At 40.5% G+C, this 24,220-nt stretch overlaps 5 protein-coding genes across 7 annotated transcripts in view; 3 read left to right on the forward strand and 2 right to left on the reverse strand.

Moving 5' to 3' along the window:
* Positions 1-1,141, forward strand: part of LOC117624168 (G-type lectin S-receptor-like serine/threonine-protein kinase RKS1) — a 4,841-nt gene extending 3,700 nt beyond the window's left edge. The window contains exons 2-5 of the mRNA XM_034355309.1: positions 9-53; positions 135-390; positions 484-634; positions 725-1,141. Coding sequence (XP_034211200.1) covers positions 9-53; positions 135-390; positions 484-634; positions 725-1,027 — 755 coding nt within the window. The 3' untranslated portion in view covers positions 1,028-1,141. The remainder of the gene's footprint in view (positions 1-8; positions 54-134; positions 391-483; positions 635-724) is intronic.
* Positions 1,142-1,906: 765 nt separating this feature from the next.
* On the forward strand, positions 1,907-13,173 carry LOC117624494 (G-type lectin S-receptor-like serine/threonine-protein kinase RKS1). 2 transcript variants are annotated; one of them, XM_034355783.1, is made up of 8 exons: positions 1,907-2,813; positions 6,806-7,183; positions 7,315-7,452; positions 7,696-7,838; positions 7,950-8,160; positions 8,303-8,540; positions 12,523-12,673; positions 12,765-13,173. In XM_034355783.1, the coding sequence occupies exons 1-8, from the start codon at positions 1,955-1,957 to the stop codon at positions 13,065-13,067; spliced, it is 2,421 nt and encodes an 806-aa protein (XP_034211674.1). In that variant the 5' UTR covers positions 1,907-1,954; the 3' UTR covers positions 13,068-13,173. The 2 variants fall into 2 exon arrangements, with proteins under 2 accessions (XP_034211674.1, XP_034211675.1); XM_034355784.1 differs by lacking the exons at positions 12,523-12,673; positions 12,765-13,173 and adding exons at positions 8,655-8,805; positions 8,903-9,309.
* LOC117626526 (G-type lectin S-receptor-like serine/threonine-protein kinase RKS1) lies at positions 9,675-12,430 on the forward strand. The gene is made up of 6 exons (XM_034358255.1): positions 9,675-9,682; positions 9,822-11,137; positions 11,272-11,403; positions 11,627-11,769; positions 11,882-12,092; positions 12,174-12,430. The coding sequence occupies exons 1-6, from the start codon at positions 9,675-9,677 to the stop codon at positions 12,428-12,430; spliced, it is 2,067 nt and encodes a 688-aa protein (XP_034214146.1).
* A 648-nt stretch (positions 13,174-13,821) lies between the features above and the next one.
* LOC117624169 (receptor-like serine/threonine-protein kinase SD1-8) lies at positions 13,822-16,979 on the reverse strand. Its single transcript, XM_034355310.1, has 7 exons — positions 15,680-16,979; positions 15,469-15,609; positions 15,183-15,373; positions 14,780-14,990; positions 14,465-14,702; positions 14,217-14,370; positions 13,822-14,136 (listed from the first exon to the last, which is right to left on the reverse strand). Exons 1-7 carry the CDS (start codon positions 16,977-16,979, stop codon positions 13,822-13,824), a joined length of 2,550 nt encoding a protein of 849 aa, XP_034211201.1.
* A 2,784-nt stretch (positions 16,980-19,763) lies between these two features.
* LOC117624489 (G-type lectin S-receptor-like serine/threonine-protein kinase At1g61370) lies at positions 19,764-24,145 on the reverse strand. 2 transcript variants are annotated; one of them, XM_034355776.1, is made up of 7 exons: positions 22,537-24,145; positions 22,341-22,451; positions 21,950-22,146; positions 21,624-21,834; positions 21,269-21,509; positions 20,418-20,568; positions 19,764-20,300 (listed from the first exon to the last, which is right to left on the reverse strand). In XM_034355776.1, the coding sequence occupies exons 1-7, from the start codon at positions 23,861-23,863 to the stop codon at positions 20,001-20,003; spliced, it is 2,538 nt and encodes an 845-aa protein (XP_034211667.1). In that variant the 5' UTR covers positions 23,864-24,145; the 3' UTR covers positions 19,764-20,000. The 2 variants fall into 2 exon arrangements, with proteins under 2 accessions (XP_034211667.1, XP_034211668.1); XM_034355777.1 differs by lacking the exon at positions 19,764-20,300 and having other exon boundaries at positions 20,458-20,568; positions 21,269-21,338; positions 21,406-21,509.
* Between the last annotated feature and the right edge of the window lie 75 nt (positions 24,146-24,220).

Consider the following 24,220-nt stretch of genomic DNA (forward strand, 5'->3'; position numbering starts at 1 on the left):
GATGTTAGTCCTGGAATACTTGCCGAACAAAAGCTTGGACTCCTTTCTTTTTGGTATGTCTAGAGGAAATATTCATTTGTACATGCCATTTCTAAAATTTTGAAGAAAGTATATAACATTTATTTACTCAAAAGCCAAATATCTCAATGTGGATCGCACAAGAAGTTCCTTGTTGGACTGGAAAAAGCGCTTTGAAATTATCAACGGGGTTGCTCGTGGGATTCTGTATCTTCACCAGGATTCAAGACTTAGGATTATTCATAGGGATCTAAAAACCAGCAATGTTCTTCTAGATGCTGAGATGAACCCAAAAATATCAGATTTTGGCATGGCAAGAATATTCCATGGGGACCAACTGCAGGATAAAACCAACAGAGTTGTTGGAACATAGTAAGAACTATACATACAATCACACATTCATGGATTAAATCACCATAATCTCACCTTCCATATTCATTTTATTATTCTTTGGTTGTAATGCAGTGGATATATGTCACCTGAGTATGCAGTGTTTGGAAGATATTCAACCAAATCAGATGTCTTTAGTTTTGGGATCATATTATTGGAGATTGTGAGTGGCAGAAAAAACAATGGCTCTTATCAAGAGGAACATTCCATGAACTTGATAGGACATGTGAGCAACTCAAACTTTGCCAACAATTTCCCCTTCCTGGTTACTACTCATATTCATCCCTTCTGAAAATGTTACTGTCAACAACTACAGGTTTGGCAGCTGTGGAGAGAAGATAGAGCCTTAGAAATTGTGGATTCATCACTAGAGTCATATCATTCTGATGAAGTCTTGAGATGCATTCAAGTTGGGCTCTTGTGCGTGCAAGAAGATTCAGAGGACCGACCAACCATGTCAGCCGTTGTATTTATGTTGAGTGGTGAAGCATCTCTACCATCTCCTCAGCAGCCTGCATTTGTCTTCAGAAAAAGTTCCTGCGGTGGTGGTTATCTATCACGTCCACAAGGATTATATTCTGTTAACGACTTGACAATGACTAAACTTGTAGCACGATAAGGATTCAGGCTGTTGCTTCCACAATTATCAAAATGTTATTTCTTTTATTGACCTTCATGTGACATTTCGGCACTGCATAATGTGCCCATCACCTTAATACAAATTTATAATCTATCCATTCGTGTGAACTTCTTGAAAGAGAGTGATGAATTTGGAGATGCAACCTTTAGATAAGCCACAAATTCAAATGCATAAATTGGCTTTCACAATCTTCAAAATGTGACATTACACAGCAGATTGTTGCTCTGGGAACGAATTTATACCATCCTCTTCAACCTTGTTGCTACAAAAGGCTTTATTTTTGAGCTTCTTGTTTTTTTATTTATATCTTGACAATTGTACATTGCAAAATGTGATGCCATTGTTGGAAATTAGACCCTGCTGTGTTGAGGGTTTAATCTAGTTATCTAATAATAGCAATGTAATTAATCGGATGATCATTAAGGACCCCCTCAAAATAACCGGTCATTATAAACCCTCGTTACACTCCCTTACTTTAGGCACACACAGTTTTGGGCGGAACACCAACATGGTCTTCATACAAAAATCTACCTATTTGGGCTTGGGGAAGGCCAAGTATGGGCCAACCCATTCCCAAAGTCGGCCCATAGTTAACAAGGCTATCACCCGCTGCTACACTATCAATTCAGTATTTAAGACAAGTTTTAATACATGCATATATTGAAGGGCGAAGAGTTTTGGATTCCATATTAATCATAATCATAATTATAATCATCACGCCATGGTTATCTATAAAAAGAAAATCAATAATGACTGCTTGCCGCGGATTTCCTCATTCAACATTCAACATTCAACACTTTGAGTAGAGCCCATGCTGCTGATATAAAACATTGTCAATAATTCAAAAGTAGCAGAAACACCAACCGTCATTGTACATGCAAACTCCAAAAATTCCCAGAAAACAAAATGCTTTTCAAAGCTTTGCTTGTCTTCTTCCTCCTCCTCTTCCCATTTTGCACATCCATTGACACCATTGCACTGAACCAGCGTGTCAAAGATGGTGACTTTATAGTGTCCAAAGAAAACAACTTTGAATTAGGCTTCTTCAGCCCCGGCAATTCGAGCTCTCGCTATGTTGGAATTTGGTATGCTAATAAGTCTGAAAAGGCAGTGGTTTGGGTTGCAAACAGAAACAACCCCATCAATGATACCTCTGGCGTCCTCACCATCAACAGGTATGGAAATTTGGTTATTTATGCGCACGATATTGACAGCTTTTCTATTTGGTCCGCAAATGTGTCTCTTCAAACCACAAGCACTTCTGTAGCTCAGCTTTTAGATACAGGAAATTTAGTGCTTTTTCCGGATAGTATTAGTAAAAGTGAAAGCTTTATATGGCAGAGTTTTGATTACCCTACAGATACTCTACTTCCCGGAATGAAAGTTGGGTTGAATTGGAAAATTGGGTTTGAATGGGTCTTAACATCTTGGAAGTCCCAAAATGACCCTGGAACTGGGAACTATAGCTTGAGGCTCTTTTCAAACCAGACTGCTACGCCCCAATATTTTCTGTATAAGGGTGTGAGCAAATATTGGAGAATTGATCCAGGGCCGTGGCCCGATTTTGTGAGTAGTAATGAAGAAATGTATTTTTTGTTTGTGACTGATAACACCTCTGTAATTAGATGGGTGTTGACGGATTATGGGTTAAATCAACAATTGAGATGGAGTGATGCTGTTAATCAATGGGAGGAACTATGGGCTGCACCAAAATACCGGTGTGACCAATATGGACAGTGTGGTGCCAACAGCAAATGTAGCCCTGACAACGTTTGTTTGTACCATAACTGACGGAGCAACTAGCTAGGCTAGATCATTCGAGTGCCATGCTTTGAGAGGTCATCATCTTAGCCAAAGAAGCATCACCACAAATCACAACTCTAAGCAAAGCAAGAGGAGTCCCACATCGAAAAACTACAAGAGATGGAGACTCCCCCTCACCTATAAAAGAAGACTACTCTTTCCTTAGAAGGGGGACTGGCTCTTGAGTACTCTCTCTTCTGGATCCATCTCTAGGCTAAGCTTCTCACTTGTTATCTCTATATTTGGGTCTAATCCCCTTGTGCAAATGTAAACAAACATTATCATAATGAGAACAGCCTTCTCCGTGGACGTAGCCCATTATTCGGGTGAACCACGTATATCTTGTCTTCTATATGTTTATCGCTTGCCCAAATCCTCACACACTTGGTGAAGGTCCTCACCTTCATCCATCATCCATCACACCTCATCACTAAGTTGGACTCAACCTTGGCCTAACCATTTTGAGCATCAACAGTTTGGCGCCGTCTGTGGGAATCAACACAAAAAGCTTCTGTCGTTTCCCCCTTATTCAGTGTCCTTCGGCACCCTTACAATCGGCATCACCTAAGTTGCCGTTCGGCAATCCCATGCTGAAGCAACCGTGAGTGCCAAAAGAGTGACATGCAGAAGATAAATCCTTGCAATATAATAGTCCAGAAGAAGAGGAAGTATGTGGGCCACCATAGCCTTCCTTTACATGCCTTACCGCTCGGCACCTTTGATGAATATTGATGAGTGGGCTTCCAAAAGATAAGATCTCCATTTCTTATCTTGTGTCTTTATTTTATTCCCATTTGCCAACATAAATGGTACAAGTCCACCAATCTATTAGCCAATCATAACGTAGCTATCATTTTGCATGTCTTGCATGGCCAAACCACCATCTCAATTCAAAGTGCCATTCGGCACCTCTTTGAAGAGAAAGTTTGGGGGCCCTTGTATATTCTACACGTCTTTGGCAAAATATTGGGTACCCAATGTTCACGTGGTTCACTTCTATCCAATTGTTATTCGACAATTCAACACAATGGAATACCCATGCAGTGGGCAATGAGTCATGGGATCGGCATCGTGTTGATCAACACCAACTCAACTTGACAGAATTATTTATGGAAAGTCATCGCCCACTGAAGCAATAAAACCTCCCATAGTTATCCAAATCCATGCACATGTACAGAATCATAGCCTCTAGCTGTGTACACCATGTCGATGAATTGCTCAGGACACCCATGCCAAAGATTCCATCACCCCTACCAATTCTGTATTGCTGAACAATAAGTCAGCAAAAAGTCTTCAGCCTATTCCCTTGGCTGGTCTTTGTCCTAAGCTAGAACGGCCTTACCGTTCGGTACCACGCGACACCCCGGGCCATGAATTAAAATCAAGACCTCCTATTCAACCCCAAAATCACCAAAATGTCAAGGTGCACCACATGCGGTTCCAAACGTAGAATCGGTTTTCACCACAGCGAAATGGCACGGGGCCACTAATTGATCAAGCCACCATGAAGCGCTACCTCCTTCTCGGCACCCAACCTTTCGACACCCCAAACTGAGAAATTCATCAAGGCACCCAAGCAGCTGCCGAATAGCACTCTGACTTTGATGAAGCTCTTTCCCTGGAGCAAACTGCCGACAGATAAGCAGCCATCATGCCTATTCTTCGGCACCCTATGCCAAGAATTTTATCAAGCTACACAATACCCACGGCGGGATACTTCTTCGCCGTCGGCACTTATATAATTGAGCCAAGAGGCATACCTAAATGCCCAGACCATCGTTATCAAACCTGCACTTACCGTTCGGCAAGCCGTCGGCCAAGCATATACGCTAGCCATAAGACCACCCAAACCTTATTGGTGATGCCTTACCGATAGGTAAGACTATTGCAAAAGGCAAAGGAGCTCCTAAACAATCCCCAAATGATCGGTAAGCAACGGATCATGAGGGGAACCAAAAGGCCAGTGTGATACTTTTCAACAATCCGATCAGCTGCTGTGCACCGCTCCCAAAACCATTGGTAACACCCTTGCCGATCGGCAAGTCAACTACAGCACCTGCGCGAGCACCCAACTGATTCGGTAGGATGACGACGGAGCTTGAAGACATCTCCCAGCCCACGACGGAACGAGAATGAGAGCCCTCATCCAACCTCGAAACCCATCGGCAAAGCCTTTGCCAATTGGCAGACGTGACATCACACTTACCGATCAGTAGGCCGTCGACCAAAGGAATTGGACAACCTCCAAAACATCTCCAATTGAGCAACAACGACCTTACTGACCGGTACATCTACAAACCTATGCTTGCAATTGCTCAACAAAGATACCGATCGGTAGGGCAGCAATCAACTCCTATGGAGGCCCACTTACCGAAGCAAGCCCATCATTTTCTCTTCAGAAATCCATGATTCAATACACTTGGGCCTTATTGAAGAAGAAGCTGAAACCTTGCATCCTTATTCAAAAACAAGACAAATTTCTAAGGCCCACTTAACTTGTGGCAATCGGCAACTTGCCACCAAAAATGGGGATATATTTATAGGGCCTATGGCACCCAAAAAAAAAAAACAAAAAACAAAAATTTTTATTGGCTGGACCGCAACGGCCATGAGGACTTTTGGGAAGAAGTCCAAAATTTCCAAATGGCTGACCAAAAAAAAAAAAAAAAAAAAAAAAAAAAAATCGACATGCACTGGTTTTTGGCACCCGTTTAAGCCGTCGACCGGGTGCTGTACATTAATACATGCTCTAGAAATGCAATTTTTGGACCTTCTCAATCCGCGTGCCTAGCCACGTACCTTCCCATTTGCCTAGCCGTATGCTAGTTAAATTATAACTTCGACCATGCAAGCGCAAACCCGACGTTTCAACCACATTATGAGACATGCAAGCACAGGACCTTGACGCCCGTGTTTGCCACGGAATGGGTCAACCGAATTTCCTCGTTGCCTGGAGCCATTCAACTTAAAAAACATGCAGCTTTGGACCATGCCGGCGCCCACACCTAATAGAATATACGGTACCTTGACTGACCCCGTTGCCCAATGCCATTGCATTATGAGACATGCAAGCTTTGGGCCTTCGGCACCCCCGTGCCTAGCCACATTACCTTCGGCACCCTCGTGCCTAGCCACACCTTGTGTCACCTTCGGCACCCCCATGCCTAAGTACATGTCCTACAACATGCAAGTCTTATGCCTTCGGCACCCTCGTGCCTAGGCCCATTGCCTTGCGACATGTAATTCTTATGCCTTCGGCATCCCCTTTACCTTCGGCACCCTCGTGCCAAGTTCTCTCCCTTCCAAATGTCCTTCTTACCCGGGGACTTAGGGGACTATGGGCAGTGCACTATACAGCTTGGAAGATGAACTATGGTGTTGCTCGGCCAGTGCACTTAAAATTACAAGTCCCCAACCAAGAAGTACCTTCTTACTCGAGAACTTGGGGGACTACTGTTTGTACCATAACTGACGGAGCAACTAGCTAGGCTAGATCATTCGAGTGCCATGCTTTGAGAGGTCATCATCTTAGCCAAAGAAGCATCACCACAAATCACAACTCTAAGCAAAGCAAGAGGAGTCCCACATCGGAAAACTACAAGAGATGGAGACTCCCCCTCACCTATAAAAGAAGACTACTCTTTCCTTAGAAGGGGACTGGCTCTTGAGTACTCTCTCTTCTGGATCCATCTCTAGGCTGAGCTTCTCACTTGTTATCTCTATATTTGGGTCTAATCCCCTTGTGCAAATGTAAACAAACATTATCATAATGAGAACAGCCTTCTCCGTGGACGTAGCCCATTATTCGGGTGAACCACGTATATCTTGTCTTCTATATGTTTATCGCTTGCCCAAATCCTCACACACTTGATGAAGGTCCTCACCTTCATCCATCATCCATCACACCTCATCACTAAGTTGGACTCAACCTTGGCCTAACCATTTTGAGCATCAACAACGTTAATATGTTTGAGTGTGAGTGTCTACCAGGGTACGAACCAAAATCTTTGAATGATTGGAACAGGAGAGATGGGTCAGAGGGGTGTGTGAGTAAGCGAATTGGGCTGCCAAAATGTGGGAATGGGGAAGGGTTTGTGAAGGTGGCACGGGTGAAAGAGCCAGACACAACAAAAGCAGCACAATTGTTGACAAGTATTAGTGCCAATCAGTGTCAGCAGGTGTGCTTAAGCAATTGTTCCTGCACCGCGTATATGAGCATAGAATGGGAAGGTCGCATTGATTGCTTGGTATGGTACGGCGAGTTGCTGGACATTTTAGTCCGCACAGAGCTAGGACAAGATCTGTATGTTCGTGTGGACAAAATGGAATTAGGTACTACTTGTCTTGCCAAGGAAAAATTTAATTATAAATATTCAGAATCTATGAACTTACTGGACTGGTTTTGGTGTCCATATGAGTTCTCTTTTTCATGGTTCTAATCTTTGTCCCACTCTTATGTGTAGCTGAGAATACCAGAAAATCGGAAGGTTTTCTCAAAAGGAGGGGTTTGCTGGCTATTCTAATAGTGGCTGTTCTTCTGGCATTGGTACTAATCATTGTGTTTGCCTGCTGGTGGCTTAATAAAAAGAGGAAGATAAAAGGTATGAGAAGTACTCCTCTGTTTTGAATTGTTTAACTGTTTCATCTAAATAAAAAGCAATATGCTCATGGAAATACGGAACTGGTCATAACACGTGTGTGCAGTCTGTAATTCACATCTAAACACTCCTCTTCAATAGGATCCTTATGCGCTGTGTTAAAGTTCCATTTTCCAGTCATTTTGTCAATGCAAATAGAACACTGAGGAGAAAATGAATGCTAATTTTCTTTTTGTGATAGCAAAGACTTTGTGGAGGCGGATGAAATTGAGGAAAGTAGGAGACACCCAGAGCTGCAATTTTTCCATCTGAGTGCAATAATAGAAGCTACAGACAACTTCTCTCCTGTCAATAAACTTGGCCAAGGTGGTTTTGGCACTGTTTATAAGGTAAGGTCCAATTTCAAAGTCCTAACATTTCATAATTGAATGATTTCTTCTGAGCAGTAGAAAATACTCTTCTTCTGTAAGCTTAATAGTAGTACTGAACCATAACTTCAGGGTCAGCTACCAAATGATCAGAAGATTGCTGTAAAAAGACTCTGCAAAACTTCAGGACAAGGAATTGAAGAATTCAAAAATGAAGTTGCGCTGATAGCCAGACTTCAACACAGGAATCTTGTGAAACTTTTAGGATGCTGTATACAGGGAGAGGAAAGGATGTTAGTCCTTGAATACTTGCCAAACAAAAGCTTGGACTTCTTTGTTTTCGGTATGTCTAGAGGAAAGATAGTCGCTTCCCGAATGCCTCTTGACTTTGTTCATTCGATTTCTAATATTATGAAGAATATGTTTGATGCTTCTTACCAAACTATATAACATTTATTTACACAAAAGATAATGTCTTGATGTAGATCACTCAAGAAGGTCCTTGTTGGATTGGAAAAAGCGGTTTGAAATTATCAATGGGGTTGCCCGTGGGGTTCTGTATCTTCACCAGGATTCAAGGCTTAGGATTATCCACAGGGATCTAAAAACCAGCAATGTTCTTCTAGATGCTGAGATGAACCCAAAAATTTCAGATTTCGGAATGGCAAGAATATTCCATGGGGACCAACTGCAGGATAAAACCAACAGAGTTGTTGGAACATAGTAAGAATCCTACTTGCACTCACACATTCATGGATTGAAGCACCATAACCTCACCTTTCATATTCATTTTACTATTCTTTGGCTGTAATGCAGTTTTATTTTGTTCAATTGCAGTGGATATATGTCACCAGAGTATGCAGTGTTTGGAAGATATTCAACCAAATCAGATGTCTTTAGTTTTGGGATTGTATTATTGGAGATTGTGAGTGGCAAGAAAAATAATGGCTCTTATCAAGAGGACCATTCCATGAACTTGATAGGATATGTGAGCAACACAAACTTTGCCTACAATTTCCGCTTACTACTTGCCACTGACTACTTATATTCATCACTTTTCAAAATGTTACTGTCAACAACTACAGGTTTGGCAGCTGTGGAGAGAAGACAGGGCCTTAGAAATTGTGGATTCATTACTGGAGTCATATCATTCTGATGAAGTCATGAGATGCATTCAAGTCGGGCTCTTGTGCGTGCAAGAAGACTCGAAGGACCGACCAACCATGTCAGCCGTTGCGTTTATGTTGAGTGGTGAAGCATCTCTACCATCTCCTCAGCAGCCTGCATTTGTCTTCAGAAAAAGTTCCTGTCTGCATTTATATTCGGTTAATGACTTGACAATAACCAAAGTTGAAGCTCGATAATGATTCATGCTCTTGCTTTTATTTTCACAATATCAAAATGCTAAATTTGTTTTATTGATCTTCAATGGCACTGGCATTGCATAATGTGAACTTTTAGAAAGTGTGATGAATTTGAAAATGCAACCTTTACATAAGCCACAAATTGCAACCTTTACGATTTTCAAAATGTCACACGAAATAATGCCATTTGCAATCTTCAGTCTTGTTTTGTCTTCATACATTTACAATTGTACATTACTCATAACTTCTGATAGTAAAAAAATCCTCAAATTACTTATAACTTCTCAATCTCAAATTACTCGTAACTTCTCAACTCATTTATCTAGATGCTAGTTAAATTATAACAGTTCTACCAAGACTAAAGCAACCCAATCCTCCTGAAGTCGGCCCATAGTTAACAAGGATATCAATCCAGTATTTAATCTCAATGGTTGACTCATTGGGTCAGTCAACATCCAAGACTTCTGAGTTCAGCTCAGAATGGCGCCTATAGATGGCCAGGTGTGACTGTTGTTGTCGTGTTGTACTACCAATGACCAAACGAAACGTGCCATGCTGCTGGATATTCAAACGTGCCAACTAACCCAGAAATTTCAACACAAAAAAGATCAAACATTGTCAATGATTCAAATGCGGACAGTGACAGACCATCAACTAACCAAGAAAAAATAAGTGAAACACCACCCCGTTCATCGCACTTGCAAATTCGCAAATGCCCAGAAAAAAAAAATGTTTTAAAATACTTTGCTCTTGTCTTCTTCTCCCTCTTCCCATTTTGCACATCCATTGACACCATAGCAGTGAACCAGCAGGTGAAAGATGGTGACTTTATAGTGTCCAAAGAAAACAACTTTGAATTAGGCTTCTTCAGCCCCGGCAACTCGAGCTCTCGCTATGTTGGGATTTGGTATGCTAATAAGTCTGAAAAGGCAGTGGTTTGGGTTGCAAACAGAAACAACCCCATCAATGATACCTCCGGTGTTCTCACAATCAACGGGTACGGAAAATTGGTACTTTATGCTCACAATACTGAGAATCTTTCTATTTGGTCCACAAATGTGTCGGTCCAAACCACAAGCAGTGTAGCTCAGCTTTTAGATACAGGAAATTTAGTGCTTTTCCAGGATAGTAAAAGTGAAAGATTTATATGGCAAAGTTTTGATTATCCTACAGATACTCTACTTTCCGGAATGAAAGTTGGGTTGAATTGGAAAATTGGGTTGGAATGGGTCTTAACATCTTGGAAGTCCCAAAATGACCCTGGAACTGGTAACTATAGCTTGAGGCTCTATTCAAACCAGACTGCTACGCCTCAATATTTTCTGTACAAGGGTTTGACCAAATATTGGAGATGTGATCCAGGGCCATGGCCCGTTTTTGTGAGTAATAATGAAGAAATGTATTATTTCTTTTTAACTGATAACACCTCTGTAATTAGATCCGTGTTGACGGATTATGGGGTAAATGAACAACTGAGATGGAATGATGCTGTTAATCAGTGGGAGGTACTCTTTGCTGCACCAAAATACCGGTGTGACCGATATGGACAGTGTGGTGCCAACAGCAAATGTAGCCCCGACAATATTAATATGTTTGAATGTGAGTACCTACCGGGGTATGAACCAAAATCTTCGAATCATTGGAACCGGAGAGATGGGTCAGATGGGTGTGTGAGCAAGCGAATTGGGGTGTCAAACTGTGGGGATGGGGATGGGTTTGTGAAGGTGGCACGGGTGAAAGATCCAGACACATCGAAAGCAGCACAATTGTTGCCAAATACTAGTGCCAATGAGTGTGAGCAGGTGTGCTTAAGCAATTGTTTCTGCACGGCATATATGAGCATAGAATGGGAAGGCCGCATTAATTGCTTGGCATGGTATGGTCAGTTGTGGGACATTTTAATACACACAGAGCTAGGGCGAGATCTATATGTTCGTGTGGACAAAATGGAATTAGGTACTACTTCGCTTGCCAAGGAAAATTCAATTGTAAATTTCAGAATCTGTGTGGAACTTACTGGACTGGTTTTGGTGTCCACATGAGTTCTCTTTTCATGGTTTTCTAATCCTTTGTCTCACTCTTTTGTGTAGCTGAGAATACCAGAAAATCGAAAGGTTTCCTCAAAAGTAGGGGCTTGCTGGCTATTCCAATGGCGGCGGTTGCATTGGTACTAATCATTGGGTTTGCCTGCTGGTGGCTTGAGAAAAAGAGGAAGATGAAAGGTATGTGTAGTACTCATCTGCTTTGAATTGTTTAACTGTTTCGTCTAAATAAAAAGCAGTGTGCTCATAAAAGTATGGAATTGGTCATAACACTTTTGAAGTCTGACTGAACCACTCCGCTTCAATAGGATCCATATGCGCTGTGTGAAATTTCCATTTTCTAGTGTGCAAACAGAACACTAAGGAGAAAATGAATGCTAATATGCTTTTTGTGATAGCAAAGATTTTGTGGAGGCGGATGAACTTGAAGAAACTAGGAGACACCCAGAGCTGCAATTTTTCCATCTGAGCGCAATAATAGTAGCCACAGGCAACTTCTCTCCTGTCAATAAACTTGGCCAAGGTGGTTTTGGCACTGTTTATAAGGTAAGTTCTAATATCAAAGTCCAAACATTTCATAATTGAATGATTTCTTCTGAGAAGTAGAAAATACCTCTTCTTCTGAAAGATTTATAATAGTGCTGAACCATAACTTCAGGGTCTGTTAGCAAATGATCAGAAGATTGCCGTAAAAAGATTGTCCAAAACTTCAGGACAAGGAATTGAAGAATTTAAAAATGAAGTTGCGCTGATAGCCAGACTTCAACACAGGAATCTTGTGAAACTTTTAGGCTGTTGTATAAAGGGAGAAGAAAGGATGTTAGTCCTGGAATACTTGCCGAACAAAAGCTTGGACTCCTTTCTTTTTGGTATGTCTAGAGGAAATATTCATTTGTACATGCCATTTCTAAAATTTTGAAGAAAGTATATAACATTTATTTACTCAAAAGCCAAATATCTCAATGTGGATCGCACAAGAAGTTCCTTGTTGGACTGGAAAAAGCGCTTTGAAATTATCAACGGGGTTGCTCGTGGGATTCTGTATCTTCACCAGGATTCAAGACTTAGGATTATTCATAGGGATCTAAAAACCAGCAATGTTCTTCTAGATGCTGAGATGAACCCAAAAATATCAGATTTTGGCATGGCAAGAATATTCCATGGGGACCAACTGCAGGATAAAACCAACAGAGTTGTTGGAACATAGTAAGAACTATACATACAATCACACATTCATGGATTAAATCACCATAATCTCACCTTCCATATTCATTTTATTATTCTTTGGTTGTAATGCAGTGGATATATGTCACCTGAGTATGCAGTGTTTGGAAGATATTCAACTAAATCAGATGTCTTTAGTTTTGGGATCATATTATTGGAGATTGTGAGTGGCAAGAAAAACAATGGCTCTTATCAAGAGGACCATTCCATGAACTTGATAGGACATGTGAGCAACACAAACTTTGCCAACAATTTCCCCTTCCTGGTTACTACTCATATTCATCCCTTTCTGAAAATGTTACTGTCAACAACTACAGGTTTGGCAGCTGTGGAGAGAAGATAGAGCCTTAGAAATTGTGGATTCATCACTAGAGTCATATCATTCTGATGAAGTCTTGAGATGCATTCAAGTTGGGCTCTTGTGCGTGCAAGAAGATTCAGAGGACCAACCAACCATGTCAGCCGTTGTATTTATGTTGAGTGGTGAAGCATCTCTACCATCTCCTCAGCAGCCTGCATTTGTCTTCAGAAAAAGTTCCGGCGGTGGTGGTTATCTATCAAGTCCACAAGGATTATATTCTGTTAATGACTTGACAATAACTAAACTTGACGCTCGATAAGGATTCAGGCTTTTGCTTCCACAAATTTTGTTTTATTGACCTTCATATGACATATGGGCACTGCATAATGTGCCCATTACCTTAATACAAATTTCTAATCTATCCATTCGTGTGAATTTTATGAAAGAGAGTGATGAATTTGGAGATGCAACCTTTAGATAAGCCACAAACTGAAATGCATAAATTGGCTGTTACAATCTTCGAAATATGACATTACACAGCAGATTGTTGCTCTGGGCACAAATTTACACCATCCTCTTCAGTCTTGTGGCCACAAAAGACTTTATTTGTGAGCTTCATGTTTTTTCTTTATATCTTGACAATTGTACATTGCAAAATGTGATGCCACCGTTGGAAATTGAACCCTGCTGAGTGATTCTTCATCTTCACGAGTGCAAAGGCTGCGGTTGAAACTTTCTGTAGAGTCGGTGTTTTGTTTCTGGCTTTTTGCTTGATCATTTGGGTTTTTCCCGTTCAGCATGTTGAGCTTGCCCTTCGTTTACTTGCGTTCTGGGTTTAGGCCCTTTTGGTTTAATGTATTCGTTTATTAACCCCAAAATAATTGTGCAGTCATACCTTTCAGAGAAAAACTTAAAGTGTATGCGAACGTATAGACCTTTTTTCTCTCTCTTTGTCTCTCATCACCTCATGACTTCTGATTCCTTTGACACAAAATTAACCACAGATTAAGTATACACAAGAAAATCGTGTTTGTGTAAGATGTATAAGCATGCTTAATAAGGTCATACCTTAACTACCTACCGTCTAACGCTGCGATCGTTACTTGGTCTATAGTGCGAGATCCTTCCAACTTGCTTGAAGATGAGTCTGTTTGACCTGCAGGGCTCCTTCCTAGGCAAAAACCAGGGGTCTTAGGCTGGGGCATTGTTGCATCTGGACTGCTCAACATGAAAACCACAGAGGACATTGTAGGCCTATCTACCACGTGCTCTTGGACGCATAAAAGGCCAACTTGAATGCATCTCAACACCTCAGAGGGGCAATATGAATTCCCAAGTGATGAATCTACTATCTCCAACCCCTTTCCTTCTTTCCATTGCTTCCAAGCCTGCAACAGAATCCAAGTCATTTCTTTGTTACTTGTGAATCTAATGAAATGTAATTACAATCTATGCGCTTTTTACTTACACAGTCTAGGAGGTTTGGTTTATTGTCTGAATAATTAAAAAATCCCTTGTTCATTTTGCCACTAATAATCTCCAACACTAGAACACCAAAACTAAAGACATCTGACTTGGTTGAGAAGAACCCGTCCATTGCATATTCAGGAGACATATAGCCACTGCAGATCACCCAATAAAAAGAAGTGAGATTAGTATATTAGTCAGCTAATTGGGTTGACCTCATCAGCAAAATAGAAAGCTTATGATACTCACTATGTTCCTACTACTCTTCTTGTATGAGATTCGTTCTGATCTTTACCAAATATTCTAGCCATTCCAAAGTCTGATATCTTTGGGGTGAATTCTCCATCAAGTAAAATATTGCTTGCCTTGAGATCCCTATGGATGATTCTAAATCTTGAATCCTGGTGAAGGTAAACAAGTCCTCGAGCAATACCACAAATAATGTTGTAACGCTTTTGCCAATCCAACGTAGACCTTTTTTCTCCACCTACAATGATTTTTTACTTTCTTTATAACAACTTTAATTAACTATTAAGTAAAGATAATTAAATTTGAGGCACTTACTGAATAAAAAGGCATCCAGGCTTTTGTTTTCCATGTATTCATAAATCAGCATCTGTTCATCCTTATCAATGCAGCAAGCAAGCAGTCTAACAAGATTTATGTGCTGAAGCCTTGCAATTAACTTCAATTCGTTTTTGAATTCTTCAGTTCCTTGTCCAGAGTTTTTTGAAAGTCTCTTGACAGCAATTTCTTGACCTTCTGTCAATGTCCCCTGGCATTAGCCATACATAAATTTGTCAGGTCGCCTTAAAAAAAATATATATATATCAAACAAACTTGGGGGAGGGCGAGGATTCGAACTTGGGACTTTAGTGTAAGGGTAAATATTCTTAGCCACTTCGGGTGCATATGCAGTTTCTCTTATATATGATCTAGTGATTGATTTCTAACCAAATGTACTTACCTTGTAAACATAACCGAAACCACCTTCTCCGAGTAGATTTTCATCAGAAAAGTTATTAGTAGCCACTGCTACAGTGCTGAAATCAATCAATGCCAACTCTGGCTCATCATTGATCCTTTCCCCTGAGTAGAAGTCCTTACTTGTGAAAACAACCTCATTTAGCAGAACAACTTGGCTTCTTCCATAAGGACCTGTTCAGAAATAAGCAAAAAACTAGAAAACAAAACACTTGGCTTCTTCCATAAGGACCTGTTGAACATATAGAATTAAGTTACTAGGCACGTACATTTTGGTTGTGTCCTTGCATTGCGGCTAATACGCAAATTCCTCTTCCATACAATGTAGAAACCAAGTCCTGCTAGAAGAATGACAAGACCAACTATAGCGACTACAATTATGACTGCTAGTGTTTCCTTCCCATCACCGCCTGAAATGAACATAACTGTAGTTAGTGATAGTTGATGTTATTATAAAGTAATCTGAATAATGGAAGGTACCTATTTCAGACGGTGCCAATCGAACATAGAGATCTTGGCCACCATCTGCATATACCCTCATGTCCATTAGCTCCCCGAACCACATGACGCAACCTCTCCCTCCATTTGTAATCTCCATGTTACAATAAGCACTGCAAGAACAGTTCTCCAAACACTTCTCTTTACATGCCTCAAGGCTCATGTCCCCATCCACAAATGCACCCCCACTCTCAGGCAATTTCACACTCCTCAACCTCAAGAACTTGTCTTTCGTGCATCTCAATTCTCGTTTTCTCACACACCCATCAAACCCATTTCCCAAATTCCAAGCCTCCAAATTCTTAGGCTGAAACCCCCTCACACATTTACACACAGGTGAAGCATTTGTGTCACAAATACCAAATGGACCACACTCTCCATAGCTGTCACATTGGTCCTTTGCGGGATACTGAAATATATTCCACATCTTTGTGCTCTCAACCCATGTAATCTGTTGAACGTCCCCATTTGGACTCACTGTCAAGCCTGAATATTCAAGTTCCAATTTGTTCTGTAACGAAAACGAGTAGTAGACCTCATCTTGTTTCGTAACGAAGTTGAAATCAACACCATGCTTTGAAGCACACATTTCCGGCACACCACTAAATATCATCCCATTCCAGGGGCCGGTTCGAAAGTTTTTAACATGTTTGTCCCAAAGGAAAATCTCCGGGAAGCCATGGTAATCTAGTTTGATAGAAAAGTCCCCTGTTGATGGGTCCTCTGAGCTTTTCCACGAGGTCAAGTACCTGTTTAAACCTGTGCTCAAGTTCCATCCAAGCTTCATATCCGGAAGCAGAATGTGTGTGGGATAATCAAAGCTCTGCCAGAAAAATGTTTGGCTGTTTTCGGTTCCTTCTTTGATCACAAGATTGCCTGTATCCAAAAGAAGGACATTTGGTCTCAAAACTTGGGTGTGATTGGAGGACCAAGTGACATTTCTAGATGGATCAAGAAGGACAATGTTTCCATGATCACCAGTCATCAAAAGAGCTCCTGATGAATTTGAAAGTGGGGTGTCTCTGTTGGCCACCCAAACAACTGTTCTGTTTTGGACATTTTTGTACCATATCCCCAAGTACCAGCCTGAAGTATTGCCTGGCTTGAAGAAACCCAACTCAAAGACTTCACAGGGGGAGACAATGGTCATGTTTCCTTCGACCAATATATCTGGAGTGAAAGATAAGTCGTCTTCTAAGCTGGCAATTGGGGAGAGAGTAAGTAAACTGTTGAGGCACAAAATGGTGAAAAACAGAGACTCTTGCTTTGTTAAAGCTCTCATTTTTTTTTTTTCAATATCTCTTAGGGCGAAGAGGAAAACAGAGCTACTTTCACTCTGGTTTTTTATGTATTTTCTTGGTCTCTTGTTCAACTATGGCAGCAATATGGGCCAAAAATGGTTTTTTTTTAATTATAAATATTTTACTTGGGGTCTTTTACAAATTCCCAATCTTTCAGATTCTCAATCAAAGATCAAATTTGGGGTTTCCCAAATTGTGGTTTGATCCCTCTTGATTTGATTAACTTTCCGAAACTTGTATGTCTGCATGATTTGTCCCAATATTTACTTTCCTTAGCTTCATCTTTCTCGATTTACTTGAATTGAAATTGATCACTGACATTTGATTGCTTTCCAAATCCACTTGGATTTCAAAACATTTCGACTAAAATGTTTTTATTTCGCAGGGTTAAATTAAAGTAATTGAACAACTTTAAGAAAATTTTGGCAAAATTATCTAATTTTTCGTAGACATTAATTTATTTTTCATAACAGATAATATTATATTATAGGGCTCGACAGGCTTCATTTGGAAAAAAGAGTCTAGCCCGCTTTCCAATCTTTAATTCTAAAAACCCTATTTTTCCCTTTTCAGTGTCAATTTAAGATTTGGTTGGTAGTGATGGATTATTTGATTATTTCTTTAATTCCGTTATTACCATCAAGGGCATTGTTTTGCAACCAAGGATTGACTGCTTTGAGTTTAAGTGAATCTGTGGCGATATATAATAAAAATAATAATAATGATATATCACACCAAGAATAAGACAAAGTATCCAATCAAGAAAGGTCCAGTCTAGTATCTACGTTTGGGAAAATCTTCATTTACTGTCCCAACTCCAAGAGAGAAAACGGGTTCTTGAATCACTGTTACGGTAGCTTCATTTCCAGTCCAGAGTAGATATTATCATAGGGTTGTTGAGGATCAGAGACTGGTTTTTGGACAGTAAATATAGGCCAGTTAGGTTGTGGACGATCTGTCTCGGTACTTAGCATGGAAACTACATCTGGCATGGTTGACCTATCTGCTGCATTGTCATGTACATAAAGAAGACCAATATGCACACATCTCATTACTTCTGACTGTGAACATGAATCTGCAATACTTCATCAACCAACTCCAATCCCCTGCCTTCATTCCATGAGCGCCATGCCGACAAAATTTTATGTATGTTTCGCAAGAATTGTTAGACTCTGCTGCATTTAGTTTCATATATATAAATTACTTCAGCTGTATGAAAGATACCATTTCGCAATAAGATTTAGAGTGTGAGCTTACATAAGCTAGGAAGCCTAGTTGTTGGTCACTGCAATAGAAGCTGGTATTCTTTTTGCCACTAATAATCTCCAATAACAAGACCCCGAAGCTATAGACATCATATTTTTCAAAAAACATCATGCCCATGGCATACTCCGGAGACATATAGTCACTGCACAATCAATTGAGTAGTATTAAACTGACAAAATTACTTCTTTGTTTATAGTTTTGAGAAAAAATTATACCAGAAAAGTTAAATCTAGATGCCATGCAATGTAACTAATTTTCAGTTAAACGTAAACACAAATAGAAGGGAAGAGGAGTCAGTTAAAATTGCAGGGGTTGTACATTGAAGTGCTGGTACAACTCGATTTACCAACATGTCAATTCCAATGTTCGAAACTGGGCAGTAGACGGGCTGCACACATGGGTCTAACGCCTAGAGGAGTAATCGGGGGCCCCATCTCTTCTTTTGTTTTTTTCATCAACATATAAATGCAATTTTCCTTCTCAGACCCTAACTCTAACAAGAGCCGTCGTCCAGCCCCTCTCTCTCGCTCAGACTTCTTCAATCCTCATCTCTCTGTCTATCGCTCATAGCACCATCGTGATCTCGTCCTTGACCTTGGAGATTCCAAAATGGCGTTTCTTTTTTCTAGGCGCAGCGCCCGCCTAGCCCGCCCGCCTAGAGCCCGCCTAGCGAGCCTAGCCCCAGCCTAGCACTCCTAGCCCCAGACTAGCGCGCCTAGCCCCCACATAACGCCCGCCTAGCCCCCGCCTAGAACATAGAGATCTTGGCCCCAGCCTAATCCTTCAACTATAGCAACTGCATTGCGGACCGGTATATATTACATGAATCGTATTTGTATGTACGCTTTGAAAGTAAGATATTGGGTCCCCTGTTGATTATCTTGCATGAGAATAAATCCATTTAGAGTAAAATGCACCTAATTCTGGTACCCCTATGAACTTCAATCCATTTCATTGGCCATAAGCCTCAAATTTCCATCAATGCCCGTTCTTAGACTCAAAAAGGGGTCTGTAACGGCAGGTGGCCTCTCTCTGTTGGCCACCCATACGATTCGACCGTTGGACGTATGGAGTTATTCTTATACCATATTCCAATGTATTATTGTTTGCATGAATTACCAGGACTTAAAAAGCCCAATTCAAAATTTTGGTTGGTAGAAAGGTTAAAGTTTCATTTTGCAAGATATGTTTGAATGGAGTTAAAATGTGAGTTGCAGCAGTAGAATGAAATGAAATCAACTTGTGGAAGAGAAATATGGACAAGAACATCATGCTGATGAAAATTGGAGATGCAACCATTTTCCTTGAAAGGTGGCACTTTGTGAGTGAGTATTTTCAGTTTTTGCTTTTGGTCTACCAACCCTTCGATCTTTGAGACTTTTGACCCAATAAAGGCTAAAACATTAGGCCTTAGGATATAAAAAATGATTGGCTATACTGTGGGCATGTTTTGCAACCAAGGATTGACAGCTTTGAGTTTAAGTGGATCTCTTGCAGTCTCTAATAAGAATAATATGATATATTACACTCAGAATAACAATGTAGACAAAAACAAAGTATACAATCAAGAAAGCTCCAGTCTAGAATCTATCTTCATTTACTGTCCCGAACTCCAAGAGAGGGGTTCTTTCCTGTACAAAAAGGAAAACCTTCAATGTGTGTGAGAAGGAAGAACACTTGACAAAAAATGACCAAAAAGTCATAGCATTGTGATGTATGTAACAATATGCTATTGTTTATCGTCCTTGAATCACTGTAATGGTAGCTTCATTTCCAGAGTAGATATTGTCATACTGTGGTTGAGGATCAGAGACTGACTTTTGGACAGTAAATATAGGCCGGTGAGGCTGTGGACGATCTGTCTCAGTACTTAGCATGGAAACTACATCTGGCATGGTTGGCCTATCTACTGCATTGTCCTGTACACAAAGAAGACCAATATGCACACATCTCATCACTTCTGACGGTGAATATGAATTTGCCAATACTTCATCAACCAACTCCAATCCCCTGCCTGCATTCCATGAGTGCCATGTCTGACAAATTTCATGTATGTTTGGCCTCAATCGTTAGACTCTGCTTCATATATATATAGGTTGCTTAAGCTGTATGAAAGAAAAAATTTAGCAATAAGATTTAGAGTCTGAGCTTACATAAGCTAGGAACCCTAGCTGTTGGTCACTGCAATAGAAGCTGGTATTCTTTTTGCCACTAATAATCTCCAATAGCAAGACCCCGAAGCTATAGACATCAGATTTTTCAGAAAACATCCCGCCCATGGCATACTCCGGAGACATATAGCCACTGCACAATCAATTGAGTAGTATTAAACTGACGAAATTGCTTCGTTGTTTATAGTCTTGAGAAAAATGATACCAGAAAAGTTAAATCTAGATGCTATGCAATGCAACAAATTTTCAGTTAATTATGAACACAAACATAAGGGAAGAGGAGTCAGTTAAAATTGCAAGGGTTGTACATTGAAGCGCTGGTACAGCTCGATTTACCAACATGCCAATCCCAATATGTTCGAAACAAGGTGGTAGGTGGGCTGCAGGCAGGGGTCTAACGCCTAGAGGAGTAACGGGGGCCTGTCTTTTTTTTTTTTTTTTTTCTTTGTTTCATCAACATATAAATGCAATTTTCCTTCTCAAACCCTAACTCTAACACGAGCCGTCTTCCAGCCCCTCTCTCTTGCTCAGACATAACCCACGACCTCTCTTCTTCTTCAATCCTCATCTCTCTCTCGCTCATAGCACCATCATCATCTCGTCCTGACCTTGGAGATTCCAAAATGGGGTTTGTTTTTCTCCAGGAGCTAGCAACAGCCTAGCCCGCCTTCCTAGACCGCCCAGTGCCTGCCCAGAGACCGCCTAGCCCTCCTAGCAGCCGCCTAGCCCCCCCCAGCCCCCTCCTAGGCCATTTATTCAGTAATATTAACAATATGAGTGACAGTGTGTTAAAGAAGATTCTGAGAATTGGAAAAGAAGGATATGATGCTTACATTGTTCCCACAACCTTGTGAGTATTTGCTAGACTCTGCGTGCCTTGAACGATACGTGCCAATCCAAAATCTGAAATTTTTGGGTTCATGTTCTCATCCAAGAGAATGTTACTGACCTTCAAATCTCTATGTATTACCTTCAAACAGGAATCATGGTGGAGATAAAGAAGCCCTCTAGCAACACCCAGAATAATCTTCAAGCGTCGACCCCAATCAAGCAGTGCTCCTCCTGTCATTGGATCTACAATGCACCAATTCAAAGTATAACAGTACTGTCATTAATACATCCCAATCCCATGCACTTCACAATGAAAAAATTGACCACCACTAGGTAACAAAGAGCAATGAAACTAACTGAATAGAAGAGTATCCAAGCTTCCATTTGGCATGAACTCATAAATTAATAACTTCTCATCATCCTGGACAGAGCAGCCCATGATCCTAACAAGATTTTTATGTTGCAGTTTGGAGATCAACAGCATCTCATTCTTGAACTCTTCTATGCCTTGCCCTGAGCTACTAGATAGTCTTTTTACTGCTATTTCCTTCCCTTCTTGCAGTTTACCCTACATAACATAATTGCATTCATGTTTGTATCTTCTAATAGTAGTTGTAGGCATGTAGCTGTAGTAATACTAATATTTTCCAATAGAAAAAAGACAAAATAATTTTAACAATCACCTTGTAAACAGGGCCAAATCCTCCTTCCCCGAGTTTGTTTTTGATACTGAAATTGTTCGTAGCAAGCAATATGTTATCAAAATTATAGATGAGTAACTCTGACAGATCACGCTGTCTGATATATTCTTGAAGAGTGGCACTTGAATTCCCAATGGTATCATTCAATTCAATGAACTTTCTTGTTACTATGATGTTTCCTGATTCGGTAAATGTAACAAACAAATAAGGGGTACTCAGAGCAAAGCAAAACACAGAAAAGTAGGAGCAGTTAATTACCCCACCTTCTTCATCATAGCAAGTCTATCAAGTTCAGAAAATAAACCAGTAAATATGCTCTTATAAAGCTACTCATGGATTTGATTAATACTTTTGAGAGAGATCATTCTCTTACCTGTTTGTTTCGCTTGCAACCTGTGCAAAATGAACACTATGGCAACCAAGACACCCATAAAACAAATAGCTACTGTGAGGCTAACAATTATCCTTGTTCGCTTTCCTTCACCTGAAAAAAAATGAATTTGTAATACATAAAGTATGAGACAGAAGAGTGAAAAGATATGGCTAGTGCAAGCAATATTATCACTTACCAGATTCTGTGCGTAGGCGAATAAAAAGATCTTGTCCAGCAGATGAAAACTCCTCAACATCAATAATGTCTTTGGACCAGACCAAACACCCTATATTATTAACATATGTATAGGCCAAGCAAGAACAATTATCTAGACACTGTCTCCTGCAGTTTTCAGCACTCAAAGACGAAATATACTCATGAAAATGTGGTTGTTTTACACTTGACATCTTCCAAAACCCATCGTCATTTTCTCTCGAAGCAACTGACTGATTTGTGTTACTCTCACAAAACAATTTGGTTTTCCTCACACAACCTCCTGTCCTGTTTCCTTTGCTCCATTCCTCAAGTGACTTGGGAACAAACCCTTTCAAACACTTGCAGATTGGAGATTCAGAAGCTTTGCAAGCCCCAAAAGGTCCACATGCTCCATAATTGTCACATGGACTCTTTGGGGCTTCCCAGAAAGTATTCCAGTTCTCGCCATGTTTCGAATAGATAAGCTTTAGTACACCCTCTGAAGAGATGTCCATATATGCTGCCACAGTTTTTTCAAATAAATTAAAAGAGAAATACTTTGTTCCCAGTTGCGCATTTTCATCTAGATAAAATCCGCTTCGATATTGATCATCCATTTCGGGTACGCCGATGAACTTTGATTTATCCCATGGCCCGCTTCTCCAGTTGAGAGTTGATCCATTGATCCAAACCACCAACTGTGAAGGCACCTCTAATGTCAATCCAGCCAAGAATATCCCAGTTGATGGATCACTCTCACTTTTCCAGGCACTCAAGAAATTCCTCTTTCCGGATTTACTATCAAATCCCAGAAGCATACTAGGTAGAAGTGTGTCACTAGGATAATCAAAGCTCTCCCACAAATGATCAGCTGCTCCTGCATTGACTTTGACAACAAAGTTTCCATCGTCTAAAAGAAGGGCAGCTGCAGAACTATTAGATGGCACTGAAACATTATTTGACCAAACAGAATTCTGCTTCCCATCTACAAGTTCCAGAGTCCCATTGCTGCTAATTCTCAAACTAGCCACGGTGTCTGCAACTGCAAGAGGCTTTTCTCTGTTGGCTACCCATACAACTTTACGAGGAAGTATATTCTGGTACCATATCCCCACATATTTATTAGCAGCAGAATTATTAGGACTGAAGAATCCCAACTCGAATATGTTGCCTGGGGAGACAATAGTTTGTCCCTCTGCTAAAGGTCGCGACGGAGTTATGTCATGAACTTGAGAACAACACTGTAATGGAAGCAAGCTGAACAGCAACAGGATGAAGATGGAGAAATTTAAAGCACTAAAACCTTCTTTTCCAATATCCATTTGCATCCCAGTATCTTCTGCTTATCAAAAACAACTTTGGGATACTTTCCTTCAAGCTTGTTAGCTTGTCAGATGCAAACTTTATCAGTAGCAAATGGATCATGGATGCACATTTTTGAAGCTTGTTAGCTTTCTTACCCAACAAGGGGTATCTAATTTCTGTTCTCTCTATCCTAGAAATTTCATCTTCTCTGGTCGAGATGGTCAACCTTGTCACCCTCCTCATTTCAGTACTTTTGGGATTGGATTGATACAAGTTGTTGTAATGGCTTTTTTCTTATGCTTAGTGAAATTATATATATACTAAAGCCCAGTGCAACTAAATACTGTAGCTAAGCACAGTATAATGACGGAAATGCCCTT

Source organism: Prunus dulcis, chromosome 4 (assembly GCF_902201215.1).
Source record: "Prunus dulcis chromosome 4, ALMONDv2, whole genome shotgun sequence".
Lineage (NCBI taxonomy): Eukaryota > Viridiplantae > Streptophyta > Magnoliopsida > Rosales > Rosaceae > Prunus > Prunus dulcis.